The following is an 18151-nucleotide window of genomic DNA, read 5'->3' on the forward strand; positions in this document are numbered from 1 at the left end:
AACAATGCAAAAAAAAAAAAAAAAAATTTACTACTCGAAAGTCTAATAAACTATACATATGTTCCCGGATCGTTTAGTACTCCTAAAACATTTCTGAACCGTATTCTATTCGTCCCCATTTTCCTCCCCTCCCAACCAAAAGAAAATAATAAAATTCAACGTAGGACATCTTAAATAGGGCCGAAATATAGTTCGTCCCGACCATAGAAAAACCAAGACTCAAACCTAGCTATGTAAATCTCAAAAGAAAGGTTTTCTGAACTAGTGTATATACGGACTTAACCCGACCAATCTCCAGGCAACCAACATATATAACCCCAAAATTCTTTTTTTTTTTATCAGTCGTCGAAATTCTTTTAACTGGGGTTAGTGTAAATTTTTAACTTATGTGTTATTTTTATTTTATTTTAACATTTGGTTTAGTTAAAGTATGTTTGCAAAAGCGTATGAAATTAAGCACACACCATTATTAAAATGTAGAAGTTTATGAAGGTTTTATATTCAGAAAATATAAGTACACAATAACTGTCCCTTTGGAGACATCCGATAAAATTGAAAATGTAGAAAGAAAATTAGCAAGACTCTGCGCGAATTGAAAAATAATCCAAATTTATAGTATTAGTTAATAAAAAAAGTTAGCAATAACTTTTCATTAAAACATAGACTTCTGTGATACTACTGTTGGAAGCAGCGTTATGATGAGTTAATAATTCGAATAACCTGCAATGATTTTAATGTCCTAATAAGTTAAAATCCCATTAATTTTTATATACAAATCTTCGTTTTACACATGTTTATTATACATAGAAAATGTAGGTTTCTTAATTAACTCCACTATCTAGATTTACACATGTTTTTAACTTTTCCCTTTTTGTTTGTAAATACAAAATTTGGATGTAAACGTAAAACGCCGAAACTAATTGTTGATGTCCTTATCGGTCACAATTAGTTTATTTAGTTCGGTCAAAGGAAGGTCGAAGTTCTCTTTTATTTTATTGATGCCGAGGCACAAAAGACGGGTTACAACACGACTTAGACGAGTTACAAGAGCGGATGGGAATAATAGACGAGCTGACAACTCGTCGATTCCGAAGGAGTTGACTTTGAGGTCGTTGACTTCTGCTTGGACGAACTGGGGCTCTTGCACTTGTTGTACGAATTCTCCTGCTTTTTCTGTGATGCCTTTTCCCAAGGCCGTACGCCTGTATTTATAGGGAGTCGTGTCGGTTCGTCTATGTAAAAGACTATAATACCCCTCCTTTCTTTGGAGGTTTATTATAGGCTTTTACTGGACCAGACCTCTTTGTTTGGGGTGGGGATCTACCCCCAACACTAATGCTTAAAACAATCGAAACAAAATGTATTGTATGGCTTAGCTACACATGATTGTCTAAAATCATAAGCCAGAAATAAGTAACAATGTGAAATAGTGGTTTCTCCTTTTTATCTTCACACATGTCTCCAAAAACCAATTTCTTTTCTCTTTTTTTTTTTGAAAGATTCCCAAAACCAAATGACAAACCATCTTTCCTAACTTAGTACAAGACGACCCCCCCCCCCCCCCCCCCCAAGTATACATATATGCCTTTATATATGTGGTGTCTCTCTATATGCCTAACCTTAATTATATTCATCCACAAAATACACAATAAGAACAGCAAGCAGAGGTGAGCTATGCCGATCCGATCTAACCCCTTTTTCAATATGGATAGCTCCGCTGTGCTCTCACTTTTGCGGCACACGGGAAATTCCGTGGACTCTAAACATTCTAAGAAATCTTCTGGAAGCATCGGTGGTGGGGTTCTCAAAATGTTCAAGCTCATACCAATGCTATCATCTGGTTGCAAGATGGTTAACTTGTTAAGCCGAGGGCATCGACGACCCTTACTTAAAGACTACGCAACAACGGGAACGATATTCGGGTTTCGCAAAGGAAGAGTCTTTCTTGCAATACAAGAAGATCCCCATTGCCTACCAATGTTCATCATTGAACTCCCGATGCTGACTTCCGCGTTGCAAAAGGAAATGGCCTCGGAGACTGTGAGGATAGCGTTAGAAAGCGAGACGAAGACATCGAGGAAGAAGGTGTTGGAGGAGTACGTGTGGGGGATTTACTGTAATGGCCGAAAGATCGGATATTCGATAAGGAGAAAGAACATGAGTGAGGAAGAAACGTATGTGATTGATGCACTGAGAGGTGTTTCTATGGGAGCTGGAGTGTTACCATGCAAGAACCAATATAATCAAGAGACAGAAGGAGAAATGACTTATATGAGAGCTCGATTCGATAGAGTGATTGGTTCTAAAGACTCTGAAGCATTGTATATGATCAACCCTGAAGGTAGTGGTCAGGGCACGGAGCTTAGTATCTACTTTCTCAGGTCTCATTAACTGTTTGTTACACTTTTCTTTTTGACGTCCTTTTTACTATGTTTTTAAATCTACATAGTTACAAATGGTGATTGAATATTTTGTAAGAAATGTAATATCTCTACTAAATTAGTTGATGATTTTTCTAAATGGGGAACTTTTTCATTGAGCAATTATTAAAGTATGTAGAAAAAGGAAGTAGTTGATGAGAGCTTCCCTGTGGGTTGTGGACCATAGTTAAGGCTACGGCTAAGTGTTCATCCTTTTTCCATAGGTACCTCTCTTACGAAAAGGCTACAAAAAGCTACAATATAAAAACACTTTTCTGGATAATTAATATATAGGAAAAGACATGAATGTTGATCATGATTTATATCCTAATGGTGTAGTACATGGGTTCAAACCGGTATATTTCCTGTTATTTTATGAAAAAAAAATGAATATTCACTTGTATGATTTGTATCAACGAAGAGTTAGACATATTTATAAAACTTAGTAAATACGTAACAAAGAAACTTGCACCGACATTCACACTAATTTTAAATCTTCTAGAAGACGAGGTATTTAGTAATCTAGATCTAGTACATGTTATTTAACATACAATACAATATAGCCATATGCTTAACTATTTACGTATACTTTTTATTAATAACTTATTTGTACATGTTTCATTACATCCTATATTATTGTCACTATGAGATAAACTAGACAAATTAATGACGTTAATTATAAGTACAAATCGGGGGTTAAAATAGCATTTCACCCTGTTTAGCCAATGCGGTAACAGAACGGCCCATATAAGCAAGGTCACATTTCACTAGGGCGTGCGAGATGTGCGACGGTATGAGTCCCAATGATAAATGAAGGCTAATACTGTACTCTTTTTTCACTTGAGAAAAGAGAAGAAAATATAGAAAAACTAAAACAATACAGTCAATACTTCTTTAAGTTAAATTTCACAAATGGATTATTTAAAAGAACATATGTTTCTTGTTTTTCTATGTTGACATCTACTTGATAATAAAGATGTCTACTTCCGCCACATAATTATAGTATTAATATTTTGAAGTCTATATAATTATCTAACGAGTTATATATTGATGTATGTTGTATAAGTGTTTTACTACACTCCGTTTAATCCAGCTTAAACGAAAAATACACCGAATAATCTGTGAACTTGACCCAAAAATGTAAGTCTGATGAGTTCGGCACTGACCTAACAAAGAGAAAATATGAGATCGAATCCAAGAGAATATACAACCAATCGTAAAAATAACATATTATCCCTTAGAAATATGGAAATCATACATATTCTAGAATGACTATCTCTTCATATAAATAGAGAGACGCCTCTTTGAAGATCAGGGAAATCTCTCATGAGAATTTGACGAAGACCTAAACACCTATTTGGTAACATAAACTACGAATGGTTTGAGACGTAGACAACCTCCACAATTTCGAGAAAAAACTTAAACTTACTCTCAAGATTGTTAGAATGTTCTTATAATCTTTGAGCTTAAGTCATCATTAAAGAAATTCGCTTTCTTGATTCCCTTATAAAATTCCGTAAATCAATTATGTGCTGTACTCGCACATATGTAAATACCAAATGAATATATTTTCATAAGCTCATGCAAAAACTAATTAACATGTTACATTTTGACTCACATCATAAGTTGGTACATTTTTGCTTTTAAAAAAAAAATCTAATAACAACTCTTGCAATTTCCATTTACTTAATTACTTTTTCATTTCTTGCCATCTATCTACTAGCTTACAAATGATGTGGGTTGGAAACGAGCACAAAACTAAACCGAACACTATAATTTCAATTTCTCCTTATTTGTTAAACCGAACACTATAATGATGTACATTTTCTGTTGACGCAAACAAGAATCTAAAGACTACTAAAAGAGAGAAAACAAACCGCCTTAACAAACAAATATTTTCAGATGGCAAAAAGGTATCTAAAAGTGAAGTCATAAGGGACAATACGGACAAGAGTAGAAGGGGGCTGAGACATCCCTTGCTGAAGACAGTTGAGAGCATCTTTTCTCAACTCAGTAGGCAACTGAAGGCAAATCCAATCAAGCAATGATCCAGTGTCCTTTGCAAAGTCATGACTATACCAATCCATCAGTTTTGGCATCCCCATTTTCGCCACGGATATCCCCACCGATGCTTCCAAATACTCTCTTTTCGCCACCTCCAATTCATCCTCTACTTTACCAGCAGTGTACACCCGTACCTTCATTACATTTCACCTCAGTCGTCATTTAGTTTTGGAACATATTAAGAAGTATAGTAATATGATAGAAACATATACTTACAGCGGGTGAGGACCAACTACCACATGAGAGAGCAAATGTTACAAGTGGCTCTGACAATTCCAAACCAAATTTACTCCTCGCTGCCATTTCATTTTTCTTTGAACTCTTAGGGGAAATCTGGTAGGTCAAGCCAGAGAAAGTATAAGCAAAAAAATCACCAATAGATTATAATGACAACTCTAGCTAGAGAAAGGAAAGGGACCAGCGAACAAAAAGTTTTACATATTTTGAGTGATAAGGTAAGCGGAGGATGAAGTGTTCGATCGTGAATGCGTTGAGAGAGTGGCCTCCCACATTTATAGTCGCCTACAAGCACAAGGGACCATCTCAATTAGAAACATTGTTATCTTTTCATTTTCCATGTAGAAAAATATAATCTTAGACATACCTTTCGCATTAGTGTCACCATATCAGGGCTCTCTGGTATTCCATGTTTAAGGAAACCCTAATGTTTCAATAATGTAATACTTAGTTAATAACCTCAAGATAATGTAACATTTTCATATAGATATTGGTTAGTGCTTACATTCATCATGCAGCTGTTATAAATGTTAATCCAGAAAGCTAACTTCTCCTGCTGATGATTAAGTTTCTGCAAGTTGACTGAAGAAAGTTTTCCAAGCAAACGTCTGAAAAGAAAAAATAATCGATGAACACACACAAAATCAACTTTCATTTTTAACGTAGGATTTTTCAAACCGTGCTTACTTCAGTTGGCGGATGAGAAACAAAGAAGAACTTGACGACGTTGTTCTATATCGGTTTACTGAAGCTGCCTCAACATCATTAAAATTCTTATATGGACCAATATTTCTTCTTTGAAAGCTGGTGCAAGTTCCATAAGGATCCCTGAATGTCGTATCTTTATTGTTTTCTTGAGATTTTGTAACTGCGGCTTTCTTTAATGAGTCCATTCTCATGAAAATGTTAGACAAACACTTAACAAGATCCTCCGAAATTTTATTTGGATCGTCAGCGCCACCATAATACCTCGTCTCTGCACTTGCTTTGCTATGCCTATGACTTTCATGCTGTATTCATGCAAGTAAACTGAAATCTTTATTTGAAAATAAGAAAAAAAAACAAAACAATGCAAAGATGGAGACTATTATTATGTATGTACCTCTAGTTTCTGAGCATCTAAACTCTTATTCAATTGTGTATGAGAAATTGTCATTTTCTTCACCGGTGTTTTGATAGAATTAGCACTCAACTTGTTCTCTTTACCCCTCCGACTCTCTGAAAAGGAAACAGTAGCATATATCATATATCAGTTTAAATCACACCAAGACACCTGCGTAGAACCCTATAAGCTCACCTGAAACAGAACACGGTTCCCGCGAAAGAGGTGATTCAGAATCTATAGCTTTACTTGAAGCTGACTTGGATTTGTTCTGCCAATGCTTAGGCAAATCAGCCGAGCATTTCAAGATTGCTATCAATGAAGACGTAGAAGCTGCTTCTTGATACAATTCTTGTCTACAATGCACAATATGTTCTTCTAACCGAACCATTTCCTCTTCGAGAACAGCCACTTCTGCAAGTAACTCCAAAATCTACAAGAAGAACCAAAAATCAATCCCAGTTGTAAAGAAGATTTAGAGGGAAAAGAAATGGTACTAACCGATGGAGGTAGAAACGGAGGAAGACGGGGAAGTGCTCCAAGAGGTCTGTTAAATGCTCTTTCCATTGCTCGGTGTATATTCTCTTCAAGTCTCAGCTTCTTCCTCAGCTTTTCAACCTTTTAAAACCAAAGAAAATCTATAAACTCAGTGTATTGACTATTGATTGATCATAACTGAAAACAAAAAAACACTCGAAAAAAAGCGGTTACATCTTGTTGCAGAGCAATTAACTTCTCTCGATTTAAGGCCTTTCGGTTTACAACACCATTTTCACCACCTTTCAATTTCTTCCCCTGCATCAATTATTCAGCTCATGGTCAGACCAACTTCACAGCATACTAATGGATCTAAATTTCTTGACAATATCAAAACCAGACAAGACACAAATTTTTTTAAAAATTCTATAATATAAAAAATGAAAAGTCCACGGAGATTGCATAGGATTCCATAGAAGAATCTCAAGAACTTTATTTTTCCAAGATTTTTTTTCAAGATCATAACAAAAACAAAACAAAACGAAAATCTAGATTCACGTTTTGTTTGAATCTAACAATTGAATTACACCAAGTGGACAAAAAAAAAATGGATCAAAACGATTAAGATTCCTCACTCACAATTTTCGTATTTGCAGTTGACTGATTTGTTCGGCCTCTTGTATAACTACTACTACTACTAGTACTACTGCTACTACTGTTGTTGCTGCTGCTGCTGCTACTCATCATCATCTTTCGTCTCCGAATCAAAAAAAAAAAAAAAATCTGTAGAATCCAAAATTCAAACAAATAAATCACAGAGCAAGGAAAAAGAACATTGAACCACAATTCAAAATTACCTTATGAAGAAGAAATTGTAAATTACGGGCTTTCGGATCAGCGAGGTAGTGTGATGATGATCATTCTGAATTTGAAAAGTTTGAAAATTACAGAATGGTACAGCTGGAACGTCGAATCACCTTTGTTATGTAGAGAGAAGTGTATAAATAATTTTTTAGATGGAGACAAGTCCAGACGATGAAGATTTGGTGATGTTTCGTCTTCAGCTTCGGTGAGTTTTTTTTCCTGATTTGTTTATTATTGAGAGCTCAAAAAAAAAATAAGTGAGGGATATCGAAAGGAGCGGTGAATGAAACGGTCGCTTAATTTGACATTTTAGGTAATTTATGTAAAAGTTACAAATCATATGTTATTCAATCATGAATTTTAAAAAGTCTTCTGAAATCTACCGTTATTGAACTGATGATTTAAAAATTTACTTTAAAATCAACTGTTATTCAAAACAGTTTGTGGATTTGGATTTTAATAAGTTTTAGGGATTCTGAAGGATTTGAGAGGATTTGTTTAGTTAAAAATATAGAAATTCAAATCTCATGGTTTTAGGTAGAATTTGAAAGAACATAAATCATATCAACTTCCCTAAAATCTATCAAAATTTCAAATTTCCTAAATCCTTCAAAATCATTGTTTCAATACACCCCCCTCCCCTCCGACATCAAATTGTTTTTTTATCAGTATACTAATAATACTTTTTTCCCTCTACTTAATAAGAAGTTGAGAATTAGATTAACATTGAGATGAGAATAAAATGATTTAGGGGAACTTATATGCTGGATTTAATTTCAAAATATGCGAAAACAAACTACAGTATGAAATAAAGACAAAGTTGTAAAATGGAGTAACATTTTTTGTTAAACAATATAAACAAAAGAAAATTGTTATGTAAATACTCTGCAATACCAATAAAATAATTATGGTTTGATTGGTAGGTTAAAGAAAAAGAAACTAGTATTATAATTGGTAACTATAGATTCTCAAATACACGTTACCATTGCCTTTTTAGAAAAATAATATTGTAGTTACATTTATGGTTTGATAATCACAGTTTTGTTGATTTGACCCCAAAAAACAAGAAACAAAAATCAATGTGTCAAAGTGATTATGAGATTTTTTTGGCCGTTACGTAAATGATAATGTCAAAAGAAAAGTCGATGTGGATTAATGGTTTAGCTTAAGTCAATCTCTTGGTAGAATAGATTCGAAACTGGTTTGGAATGAACTAACCCGGCAAAAGAGAGAGTAAGGTGTTTGAGGTGTTAAGATGAAGTGAACACAACGATGGTTGAACACGACTTGACACAATTGTAAGACACATGTGTGACGTGGAGAACAAAAGGGAAGCACACAAAAAGAGGGAAGCATCATCATAAATGGAAACCGCCGCTAGAAGCTTTCATGCGAACATTTTTTTTGTGTTTTTGGTTAAAGGAACATTAAATACAATCTCCACAATATTATTTTCTCATCGTTAAAACGTAAAACTAGTTTCAAACTCCTGTTTACACACTATCTTTAGTTTGTTCGCAATCGAGACTGGCAAAGCATATTAGTATTACTATTACATAAGCTTCTGTTGTGTTGACTTGTCTCTTTTGAAAATTATGTTCATACCATAACAACACCTCAAATAAGTTCTTTTGTTTTAGATACTGATGATTGATACAACTATACTATACATTTCTACCTAATCGGGCCGTTTCTTTTTGGCTTAAAGAATCTTCCACTAAATGTTACTTTTTTCTCTATTGAATATAATTATGAACTGAGATGTTGGTAATCTAACTACTATATACACCACATGCACTATAAATTAAAATACTAGTATAAATATGTTTAAATACAAAAAGAAGTATTATGGGAAAGAGAGATCGATAGATCCGTACAGAAAATAATGAGGAGGGGAGGTGTGGGCATGTGTTTCAACCATCATGAGTGAACGTGGTGCGGTGGATTTAAACCTTTTCGTTTCTTCTGCATTTGTGTGTCGTTAAAACAAATCTTATGTGTCAATTTAATTTTTGTTTATTTTATAGATCCAATTGATATTTATGTTAGGAACATGGATCGGTGTGTGTTTTATCTCGATCGACATCACAAGATAAGATCTTGACCAAGCACTGATAACAACGACCAAATTATTTATGCAAAGTTTGATTTAATTAATATATATGTTAAGTTTAATGTTTTAGCTAAAGAACGTTCTAAATTATGTTTTTACAACTCTGTAATAGTCAGAAGTGGATTATTGCTTTATCATTCTTGCACACAAAACACTTCTGAACAAAACTCAGTCTCAAAGAAGCTGCCCCTTCGTTCTAAGCGATTCTCGTATTGAGATTTATACAACGTAACTTAATGAGTAAAATTACATGATTCACATCAACACCTTTTGACTTTAGCTTTTGATACGATGTTGACGTGGCAGTTGAGCCGGCAGAGTGAAGACTAAAGAGAGACTGCGATTGTAGCAGATGGTTTGCTGTTATGGATGTCTTCCTTAACTAGCTATAGAGATGTTTGTATTTTTCCTCATGCTTAATGTTGTATGTCGTCGGAACACGGAAGTGTCAGACATGAGAGATGAGACCTTCGTATCTGATCGCCATGAGATCGTGAGAAAGCTTCAGATTAGGATCTGGTTATAGTTCTGCATCTTATGTAATAGGTGTTGGCAGAAGAGAATAAAGAGGATACGGTTCTGAAACCTAACATTTGGTGCAGTAAGCTACACAGGTTTCAGGAAATGTCTGGCGCTTATGTGTTTTTAGGATTTATGAAACCCCATCCACGGCTTCAAAGACAACACTTCTGAGTTCCGAATCAACCACTCACGATTTACAGTATGTAGTAAATGGGTGTCTTCACTTACCTTGTAGTGTTTGGTGTTATGTTAAGCTTTTTTTTTGGTTATCACTTAAAGCCTAATGATAAACTAATCGTGTTCAAGACTATTGTAACTCACTACTCACTAGTATGAGAAACCACATAAAAAGCAGGACTTATCAAAAGCCCAATCATCGACCACTTAAAGTTCCATAATATAAGCATCTGACAAATCAAATCGAATCAATCAATCCAATCAAAATCCCTAAATAAAAATTAAGTAGCACTATGGTTTTATCAAAATTCATTGCCCAGGGAGCTAAACCAAGGAGAGAGGATAGAGAGAGAGAGAAGAAGAAAGACAATTCTTGTTGTCTTGATACCTACTAACTTCTTTTATTGTTCTTCTCAGCTTACTTGTTGTTGCTGATGACCACCGTAAACCGGATAACCTCCATAAGGTGCAGCAGCATACATTCTCTGGTCAACATGTGGCGGTACCATGTATCCATAACCATTGTAAAATTGTCCTCCATAGTATGGGTGGTCAACCCAATGCTCTGCATACTCACCTCTAGGCTGAAAAAAGCACCAATACATCTTTGGTCAGAGATTAGAAGAAACTACGTCGGATCATATAAACCAAACCGAAATGACTATCCAACAATGTAAATAGTAGTAACGCAGGATATAGCAGAGTTACCTGTTTATTGCCAGTATTATGACCCCAAGAAAGGCGAACAGTTTGTTTACCAATCAGAGACCCATTTAATTTCCCTAAAGCCTCCTCTGCATTTTCTCTGCAACAATGTCAAGTACCAATATCAAATCGGGTGACATGTCAAGGAATAGAGAGTCAACATCCACATTCATAGCTTCAGTGCTGCATAAATGTTTACCTGTTCACAAACTGAATGAATCCACATCCTCTGCCAATAGGTATCTTGACAGAGACTATTTCACCAAAAGCAGCAAAAGGTTGTCTAAGATCTTCGTCTGTGACACTAGAATCAAGTCCTCCAACAAATATCTGCAATATAAACATGCAAGGATAAAGATCATACCCATCTTTCCACAGTCACAACCAAGACAAAACAGGGAAACCAAGGAGACAGATACAAGGAAAAAGAAATTACTGTTGTGTTCAATGATTCCCCATCATGTCGAGGCAAGCCACCATTCGACATATACCCACCTGCAAAGTCCAAACAAATATTAAGAGACTGGAAAGGTACTGGAAGTAACAAGAACATGTTCCTCACAAGTCACAAGCAAGTGTTGATTAAAGATGAAATGCAAGTACTCAGGACACAACCATTAGATACAAAACACATGGTTTGGTAAGGAAAGATAAAAGATCAGACAATATACCTTGTTGGTGATAACCACTTGGCTTCCTAGGGGTTGCAGGACCAATTCGCATAGCGCGGCTACAACATTTCACGCCATTCATCTCCAACATAGCTTTGCTCCTCTCATTTTCATCTCCAAATCTCACAAATCCATATCCCTTTGATCGACCAGAGATGCCATCCATGACAACTTTTGCATTCTTGACAGATGGATATTTCTCAGAAAATAGTTTTTCCAACAAAGTATCAGTGACTTCTGGCGCTAAGTCTCCCACAAAAATCGAGAGATCAGGACCACTCTCTAAACGCTTTTCACCGGTGCTAAAACTAGCCCAGTTTAAACGGAAAGGTTGCTCGGCATTTATCATAGTTTCACCATTGAATTCCTGCAACACCTTCTCCGCAACATCGTGGGAAACAAACTCCACAAACCCATAGCCTTCAGACCTACCAGTGTGCTTATTGCGGATAACCTTAACCGACGAAATCTACATCATAACAAGTAAGCACAATATGAAACAAGATCCAGAAAAAATAGAGTCGATGCAAAATAACCATAAAACATGCTTCAAGTGATAACATTAAAGATTAAAGAATGAAAATGAACTCGAATTCTGTGACACCATAAACAATTCACTGGACAGTTTCAGTATCAATAGAATTCACATCAGCAAAACCCTCCAAAGAGTCATACTTATGGGTGACAAAGATACACAGGACAACAGGTGGAAGTCTAACAAAGATACAAAAACACCGAACTTGCAAAAGTTAAACACGTCAAAAAGAAGATTTAATTAGCATATAACCCTCAGACATATTTAGAGAGGGAGATGGACTCGAGTACTGTGACACCAAAATAGGCCATTCACTGGACACTCTCAATATTATTATTATTATACATTACAGCAGCAAAAACCTTCAAAGAGTGATACTTTATGCTGACAAAGATACACAACTGGTGGAAGCAACCAAGAATTAACAACATTGTATGTATTCTAAGAAAAGGTACCAAAAACATCAAAACTGCAAAAGTCAACACATAAGAAACGAAGACTTGGATAACATATCATACTCAGACAAATAGAGAGACGAAAGTAGACTAGAGTACTGTGACACCATAGACCATTCACTAGGTACTTTCATGAAAACAAATTTCTTAAAGAATCATACTTTATCCTGAGAAATTAGACAACTTTAGCAAACTAAGATACACTAAACAACTAGTGGTAAGCAACCAAGCTATACTAACATCAATATTGCAAAAGTCAACACATAAAAAATCAAAACTTTAGGTAGCTTTCGTAACAGAGGTTTTTGGTAACACTAAGCAGAGATAAGAGAAGAGTGAAACCAGACCTGGCCGACAGAGAAAACACATCAAGATACACTAAACAACTAGTGGAAGCAATACTAACATCAATATTACAAAAGTCAAAAACACAGAAAAACCAAAAATTTGAACAACTTTAGTAACAGAGTCGAGAGAAAAAAGAGTGAAACCAGACCTCTCCAGAAGAAGAAAAGGCAGAATTAAGATAATTCTCATCCATCCAATGAAGCAAATCACCAACCCAAATAGTCTTATTCTCAGTATTCGAAGCATTCTGATGCTTGTTACCACGAGACTGATGATGGTGGTGATGGTGCGGGTGATAAAACGGATGATGAGGGTGAAGATGGTGATGATAAGGAGGATAAGGAGGTGGCGCATACATCATGTGATGTGGCATTACCATAGGAGAAGGGTACCTCATCCCTTTCCATTGTGGTGGTGGCGGCGGCGATGTTGTTATCCGTTGGTTCTCGTCATCAACCACCGTGGTTGTTGTTTCTGGAGATTGAACCTTGGTGGTGGTGTCTGCCATTATTGTGGTGGTTTCGTGTGGTTGGAATTAGTGGCGGAATTAGGGGTTTTTTTTGCTATATATGTTTCAATGCAAAAGTGCAAAGACGCGGCTTTGATACTCTTGTGTTGCCCTAGTTAGGTTTATATGACTTGGTTTGTGTATGTCACAAACATTAGGGATTTGATTGATGATTCATCTTTCGTCTAATCTTGACCGTGCGATTAGATTCCACGCACGTTCTATTCCCACTTTTTACGCGCTCACTCGCCCTCAAGATTGATACTTATTGCTGTTTTGTAGTGTGTGTATCCTCCTAATTCCTAAGTGCTACCGGTTTTGTTTGATTATTATTCGGTTTAGACTAGGCTAGTTTAGAAATTAGAGTTGGTAATAACCACTTAGGATGATAGCCCTAGTAACCTCTAAGGCTCTAACCAAGTTTAGTTTTCGGTTTTTGTTCAACTTCGCTTTTTTATGGTTTTCGGTTCTATCAAAAGTAGAAATCAGTTTAAACTTTAAACTATTTGTAATTTGGTTTAGTTTTGGTTTCGCTTAATAAATTTTGGTTTGGTATGATTGGCCTTCAATTTACACTTGATTTATTTTAGTAATGGCAAGTTCAAATTATCTTGAAGGAAAAGTAAGACTACTCTCTCTCTCCTCTCTTTTTTCTCTCCACCTTCTCTCTAAAAACCTAAACCTAGATCTCGAGCCGCCGTCTCTCCGGTTGCCCTTCCGGCACCGGAGAGGGCTTTTGTTCCCCTTTTTTCTTAGCTGATTCTTCTGTCATCGTCGCTCTCTCTGTGAGGTGGTCCTTCGTCTCCAATCTGGTTCTCTTGTTGGTGGTTTCCGGTGATGTCTCGGCGCGTGAAGCGGAGTCTTTTTGGAGGTGTCTGCTAGTGAAGGCTCGGCGGACTTGCTTGAGGACGGCAGCGTTTTTCGTGGCTGGACTTGGCAGATCTGGGTGGAAGACTTTGTGTGTTGGGACTCGCAGACGGTTTCGTTGGCTTTGGTGAGAAGTGAGAGCCGTGGCTTTTCTTCGGTGAGCTCCGGTGGTCAGATCTGGTGTTTCTCTCACTGGAACTTGACTTCTCTCCGTCTAGTCGAGACATTACTTCTCAGTTCGGGGTTGACTTCTTTGACAGGTAAGATTGGGCGGATCTTCATTGCGGGTCTTGGATCTACAAGGGGAAGGCAGTGGTGGGTGGTTTGCATCTCCAGCAACAGAGGCGTGGTATTGTCTTCCTCTGATGCAACTGTGGCTACGGTTTTGGATGGTCAGGAAGCTTCTAGATCAAGCCGCGTTTGGTCACGGTGGAGCTTTCCCTTGGTTCACCCATCCGCCAGAAGCTGCAGTTGCAGCGGAAGTCGGAGGAGGGCAGGAGGGTATTGTTGCATTGTTGCGGTGGTTAACCTAGATGTTTGACATCCTTAGGGGCTATCATGGGTTTCGGTTTATGGAGGTTGGATTGAGCCATCATCCTCTGTAAATCACCATGACTTTGTGTCCACCAGACCGAATTGAAGCAAACCTACCTGGAGGTTGTGGTGGTTGCCAGAGCTGGAAGAGGCGTGTTAGATCTGAGTGAGCGGGTTGCTAGGCACGGGACCTGTCTTCGCAGAGCCTGTCATTGGTGGTTTGAACTTGTCGGAGGATCTGTAGCGGGTCAAGCCGTACACCGGAGAAGAATCTGAGACAGAGTTTGGTTGCGGATGTCAAGGGTTTCGATTTGGTGTATCCGCCGCAAAGCCGTGGATCCTGCAACTACCGGCGTTCCTGTTCAAGCTTCTGTTTCAGGTCATTCAGCAGGATCCGATCGTTTTTCCGGCGAAGGCATCGACCGCCATTTCCCCTTTTTTGTAACTGCTGGACCTTTGTAATTAGTTTCAAGGCCGAGCCCATTAATGGGAGGCCCATTATTATTATTAATATTAATAGAAAAGTTTTAAAAAAAAATTAAAAAGTTCAAATTATCTTAGATTCTTAGTTGGTAGTTCACGTGATCACGACATGTACTATGTCCATCCATTAAGATATTTTAATTAGAAAACACATAAAACTACTAAATTATAATATTTCAGAAAAAAAAATATTATAAGGAAATTATACAATTTTATTACTATAAAAAATAATAAAGTATATTACTGATTCTAAAAAAAAAGTATTTTTCTTAAACATATTTTTTTAAAAATATAAAGAAATTGTTAGAAATACTCTTTCGTAGATACTCTTTTTAAAAAATATTTTTTTTGGTCATATTCATTTTTGTCCTCTTATATACAGCTAGAATATGTTAAATTAATTTTTAAAATATGATTTTGAGGAGTATGATTTAAAATTTGTCATTTTTTATATAGAAAGTGTATAGAAGAAATGGTATTTTTGCAAATGCCTTATATAATTTTACGTAAAACGAATATTTTCGTCACTATATTTCTGAAAGTTTTTAAAAAAAATAAATTGATGGTAACATTTGTCTTAAATTAATTATTTTGAAATTAAGTGATAGTAACATTTTTTTTCTTGAAATTTGGTTGTAGATAGGTGTGGGCATATTATCCAGACCCGAATACAGGGTCTACTTCGGGTCGTGTTCGGATATTGTATAAAACCCGATCGAGTGAGGGATTTGAATCCAAAACCTTGAATATTTAAGAGTGCATCTTTAACCATTTTGCCATCTTAGTTTCTCTGTTCTATTGTGAAACGTTTAATATTTATATATATACAAGTGTTCTAAAATTTATTAACAATAAAAATTAGTTTATTTTTTTTGGTTTGTTTGAATTCGGATAAACCTGAATTACCCGAACCCTAACAGATAATACCCGAATCCGATCCAATAGTATAAAAAACTCGAACGAGTTCTATATATCTAAAACCCGAAAACCCGAATGCACTATTGGCCGTTTATTTATCTCTAAAGAGTAAAGATCATTGTTCCTCAGTCCATAGCCCACGATAAGGCCCAAACATTTGTTTTGTTTTGGTAGAATCTTTCTTTTGACTCTTGATATTTTTTTGATGGAACTCAACTCAGTACCCCCACAAATTCAAATCACTGAGCTCCGAACGGTCAGTTAGTGTTTTTGCTTCATTTCAGAGAAGAGGAAAAAAAAAAACAGAGTTGAGTTTCTCTCTGAAGAAGAAAACCCAAAAAAAAATGGTGGTCGCGAAACAATCAAATTACGAAGAGTTTCGTCTGAAAAGAGTGGAAGAGAACAAGAAACGAATGGAAGCTCTGAATCTTCCAAAGCTCAGTCGAAATCTCAATCCCACTTCTCTCAAGACTTCCCCAGTTTTGAATCCTTTCTCTTTCACATATATAATCCATTACAAATCATCGGTTGTGTTAATTTAAAGTCTTTTGTGTTGACAACAGATGAAGAAGAGATGTATTCCTCGGACACCAGAGAAGGCTGAGAAGCAGATGGTGATTGTCCGTAGATCTAGCCGTCTCTCTAATTCTTCTTCTACTCCTGTTTACAGAGAAGCAAGTCTTCTTGATCCTTGGTTTTTTTTGTTCTTCTTTTTCTTGAATTTTAGGGTTTTAGCTCGTTTTATGAATTTGGGGTTCTTGTTTTTGCAGGTTGATCTCCAACGAGTTCAGAATCGCAGAAGGTAAAATTGCATAAAGATCTGATCTTTTTCATCTCTAAAGATCTGATCTTTTTGAAATTGTACAACTTGATTTGTTTTTTTTTTTTTTTTTTTTTTTTTTTTTTTTTTTTTTTTGTTAAGGGGGGTGAGTAAAAGGAGAAACTTGTCAAATCGGGTTTATGTTTCTGACAAAATCAGAGACGAGGCTATTGCAAGAGCTGAGAAATTTCAGGCTGATTTGGGGAGTGATTACCCAAGTTTTGTTAAATCTATGCTTCAATCACATGTTTCTGGTGGCTTCTGGCTGGTAAATCAACTTTTATATACACAACAAAAACATTGCTTAATTTTTGTTATGTTCGGTTAAAAAGTCCATTTCTGGTCTTTGCATCGGTTCGTGTTACAAAACTGTCAAGCTGTATATGTTGAGTTTAGCTATTTATAGAACTTTTACATTGCATAATTGCTAGTCTGTTTGCTTAGAGTCCATCCCCAGTCTTTGCATTGCGTGTGTTACTTGGAAAAGTATGGTTTGTAATCTGAGGAGTTCGAGATAATAATGTCAGGACCGTTATGTCTAGAGGCTAGAGCTGGACTATTGTAATAGCCTAGGGATGGTGCAGGGGAGTTGTAGCCTTTCCAGCTCAAGAACATCATTCTAGATTTGTCTAAAGGTCTTGGTTTTGGGCGTTTCTCTGGTTTATCAAGTCTCTTCTATGGTTGTAGAAATTGAACCTCATCTCATCTGATGTTTTTGTATATTTTACAATCAGGGTCTTCCAGTTCAGTTCTGCAGATCTCACCTCGGGAAACATGATGGTGTCATAACTTTGATAGATGAAGAAGGCGCGGAGTATGAGACCATCTACTTAGCGAAAAGGACTGGACTTAGTGGTGGATGGATGGGGTTTGCGATTGCTCACAATCTAGCGTATGGAGATACTCTTGTTTTCGAGTTAGTTCGCCCAACCGCTTTCAAGGTTTGTAAACCCTTTATGTTAACCTAACTAACCAAACTTGGGCAACAAATGCTGAAACTGATGATCAATGTCGTTGTTCTTCGGTCAGGTTTACGTTATAAGAGTTGGAAGTTCTGGAGAAAGCTCAGAGATATGAGCTGATCATGTCAAGAATTTGGAAATGGCCCGAGTTAGAACTTTATTGCCCTTTTTGTCTTTTGTATGTAAGAAGCTATAACTCTAGGCTAATTGTGCTCTTCACCGCTAAAATATGATATATGATTAACGTTGTTTTGGAACTTGGAAGTGGTTATGTCCATTACTCAAGGTGCAAAATCTTCTAAATTGAAAGAATGGGAGATAACACTAAATCTGGTTTTATGTTTGATGTTTTCTCTTTTTTTTTTTTTA

The 18151-nt window shown here is 36.3% G+C and overlaps 4 protein-coding genes across 6 annotated transcripts; 2 read left to right on the plus strand and 2 right to left on the minus strand.

The window, feature by feature from the left end:
- Window positions 1-1397: 1397 nt before the first annotated feature.
- Window positions 1398-2520, plus strand: LOC104772736 (protein MIZU-KUSSEI 1). The gene has a single exon (XM_010497317.3). The coding sequence runs from the start codon at window positions 1675-1677 to the stop codon at window positions 2389-2391; it is 717 nt and encodes a 238-aa protein (XP_010495619.1). The 5' UTR covers window positions 1398-1674; the 3' UTR covers window positions 2392-2520.
- Window positions 2521-4179: 1659 nt separating this feature from the next.
- On the minus strand, window positions 4180-7453 carry LOC104771397 (uncharacterized). 2 transcript variants are annotated; one of them, XM_010495907.3, is made up of 12 exons: window positions 7158-7453; window positions 6940-7083; window positions 6535-6618; window positions 6325-6441; window positions 6019-6256; window positions 5824-5939; window positions 5409-5731; window positions 5227-5329; window positions 5089-5145; window positions 4923-5006; window positions 4701-4817; window positions 4180-4618 (listed from the first exon to the last, which is right to left on the minus strand). In XM_010495907.3, the coding sequence occupies exons 2-12, from the start codon at window positions 7048-7050 to the stop codon at window positions 4319-4321; spliced, it is 1650 nt and encodes a 549-aa protein (XP_010494209.1). In that variant the 5' UTR covers window positions 7051-7083; window positions 7158-7453; the 3' UTR covers window positions 4180-4318. The 2 variants fall into 2 exon arrangements, with proteins under 2 accessions (XP_010494209.1, XP_087362587.1); XM_087506461.1 differs by lacking the exons at window positions 6940-7083; window positions 7158-7453 and having other exon boundaries at window positions 6325-6461.
- Window positions 7454-10144: 2691 nt separating this feature from the next.
- LOC104771398 (polyadenylate-binding protein RBP47C') lies at window positions 10145-13442 on the minus strand. Its single transcript, XM_010495910.3, has 6 exons — window positions 12839-13442; window positions 11353-11821; window positions 11118-11176; window positions 10881-11011; window positions 10685-10781; window positions 10145-10560 (listed from the first exon to the last, which is right to left on the minus strand). The coding sequence occupies exons 1-6, from the start codon at window positions 13196-13198 to the stop codon at window positions 10390-10392; spliced, it is 1287 nt and encodes a 428-aa protein (XP_010494212.1). The 5' UTR covers window positions 13199-13442; the 3' UTR covers window positions 10145-10389.
- A 2702-nt stretch (window positions 13443-16144) lies between these two features.
- On the plus strand, window positions 16145-18111 carry LOC104772737 (B3 domain-containing protein At5g42700-like). Of its 2 annotated transcripts, XR_015593194.1 has the most exons (7): window positions 16210-16479; window positions 16564-16674; window positions 16771-16802; window positions 16923-17088; window positions 17348-17455; window positions 17555-17761; window positions 17850-18111. XR_015593194.1 is itself a non-coding variant. In XM_087505495.1 (6 exons), exons 1-6 carry the CDS (start codon window positions 16345-16347, stop codon window positions 17895-17897), a joined length of 699 nt encoding a protein of 232 aa, XP_087361621.1. In that variant the 5' UTR covers window positions 16145-16344; the 3' UTR covers window positions 17898-18111. The 2 variants fall into 2 exon arrangements, 1 of the variants encoding a protein (XP_087361621.1); XM_087505495.1 differs by lacking the exon at window positions 17348-17455 and having other exon boundaries at window positions 16145-16479.
- Window positions 18112-18151: the final 40 nt, after the last annotated feature.

Source organism: Camelina sativa, chromosome 20, assembly GCF_030686135.1.
Source record: "Camelina sativa cultivar CO46 ecotype springtype chromosome 20, ASM3068613v1".
In the NCBI taxonomy this organism is placed as follows: domain Eukaryota; kingdom Viridiplantae; phylum Streptophyta; class Magnoliopsida; order Brassicales; family Brassicaceae; genus Camelina; species Camelina sativa.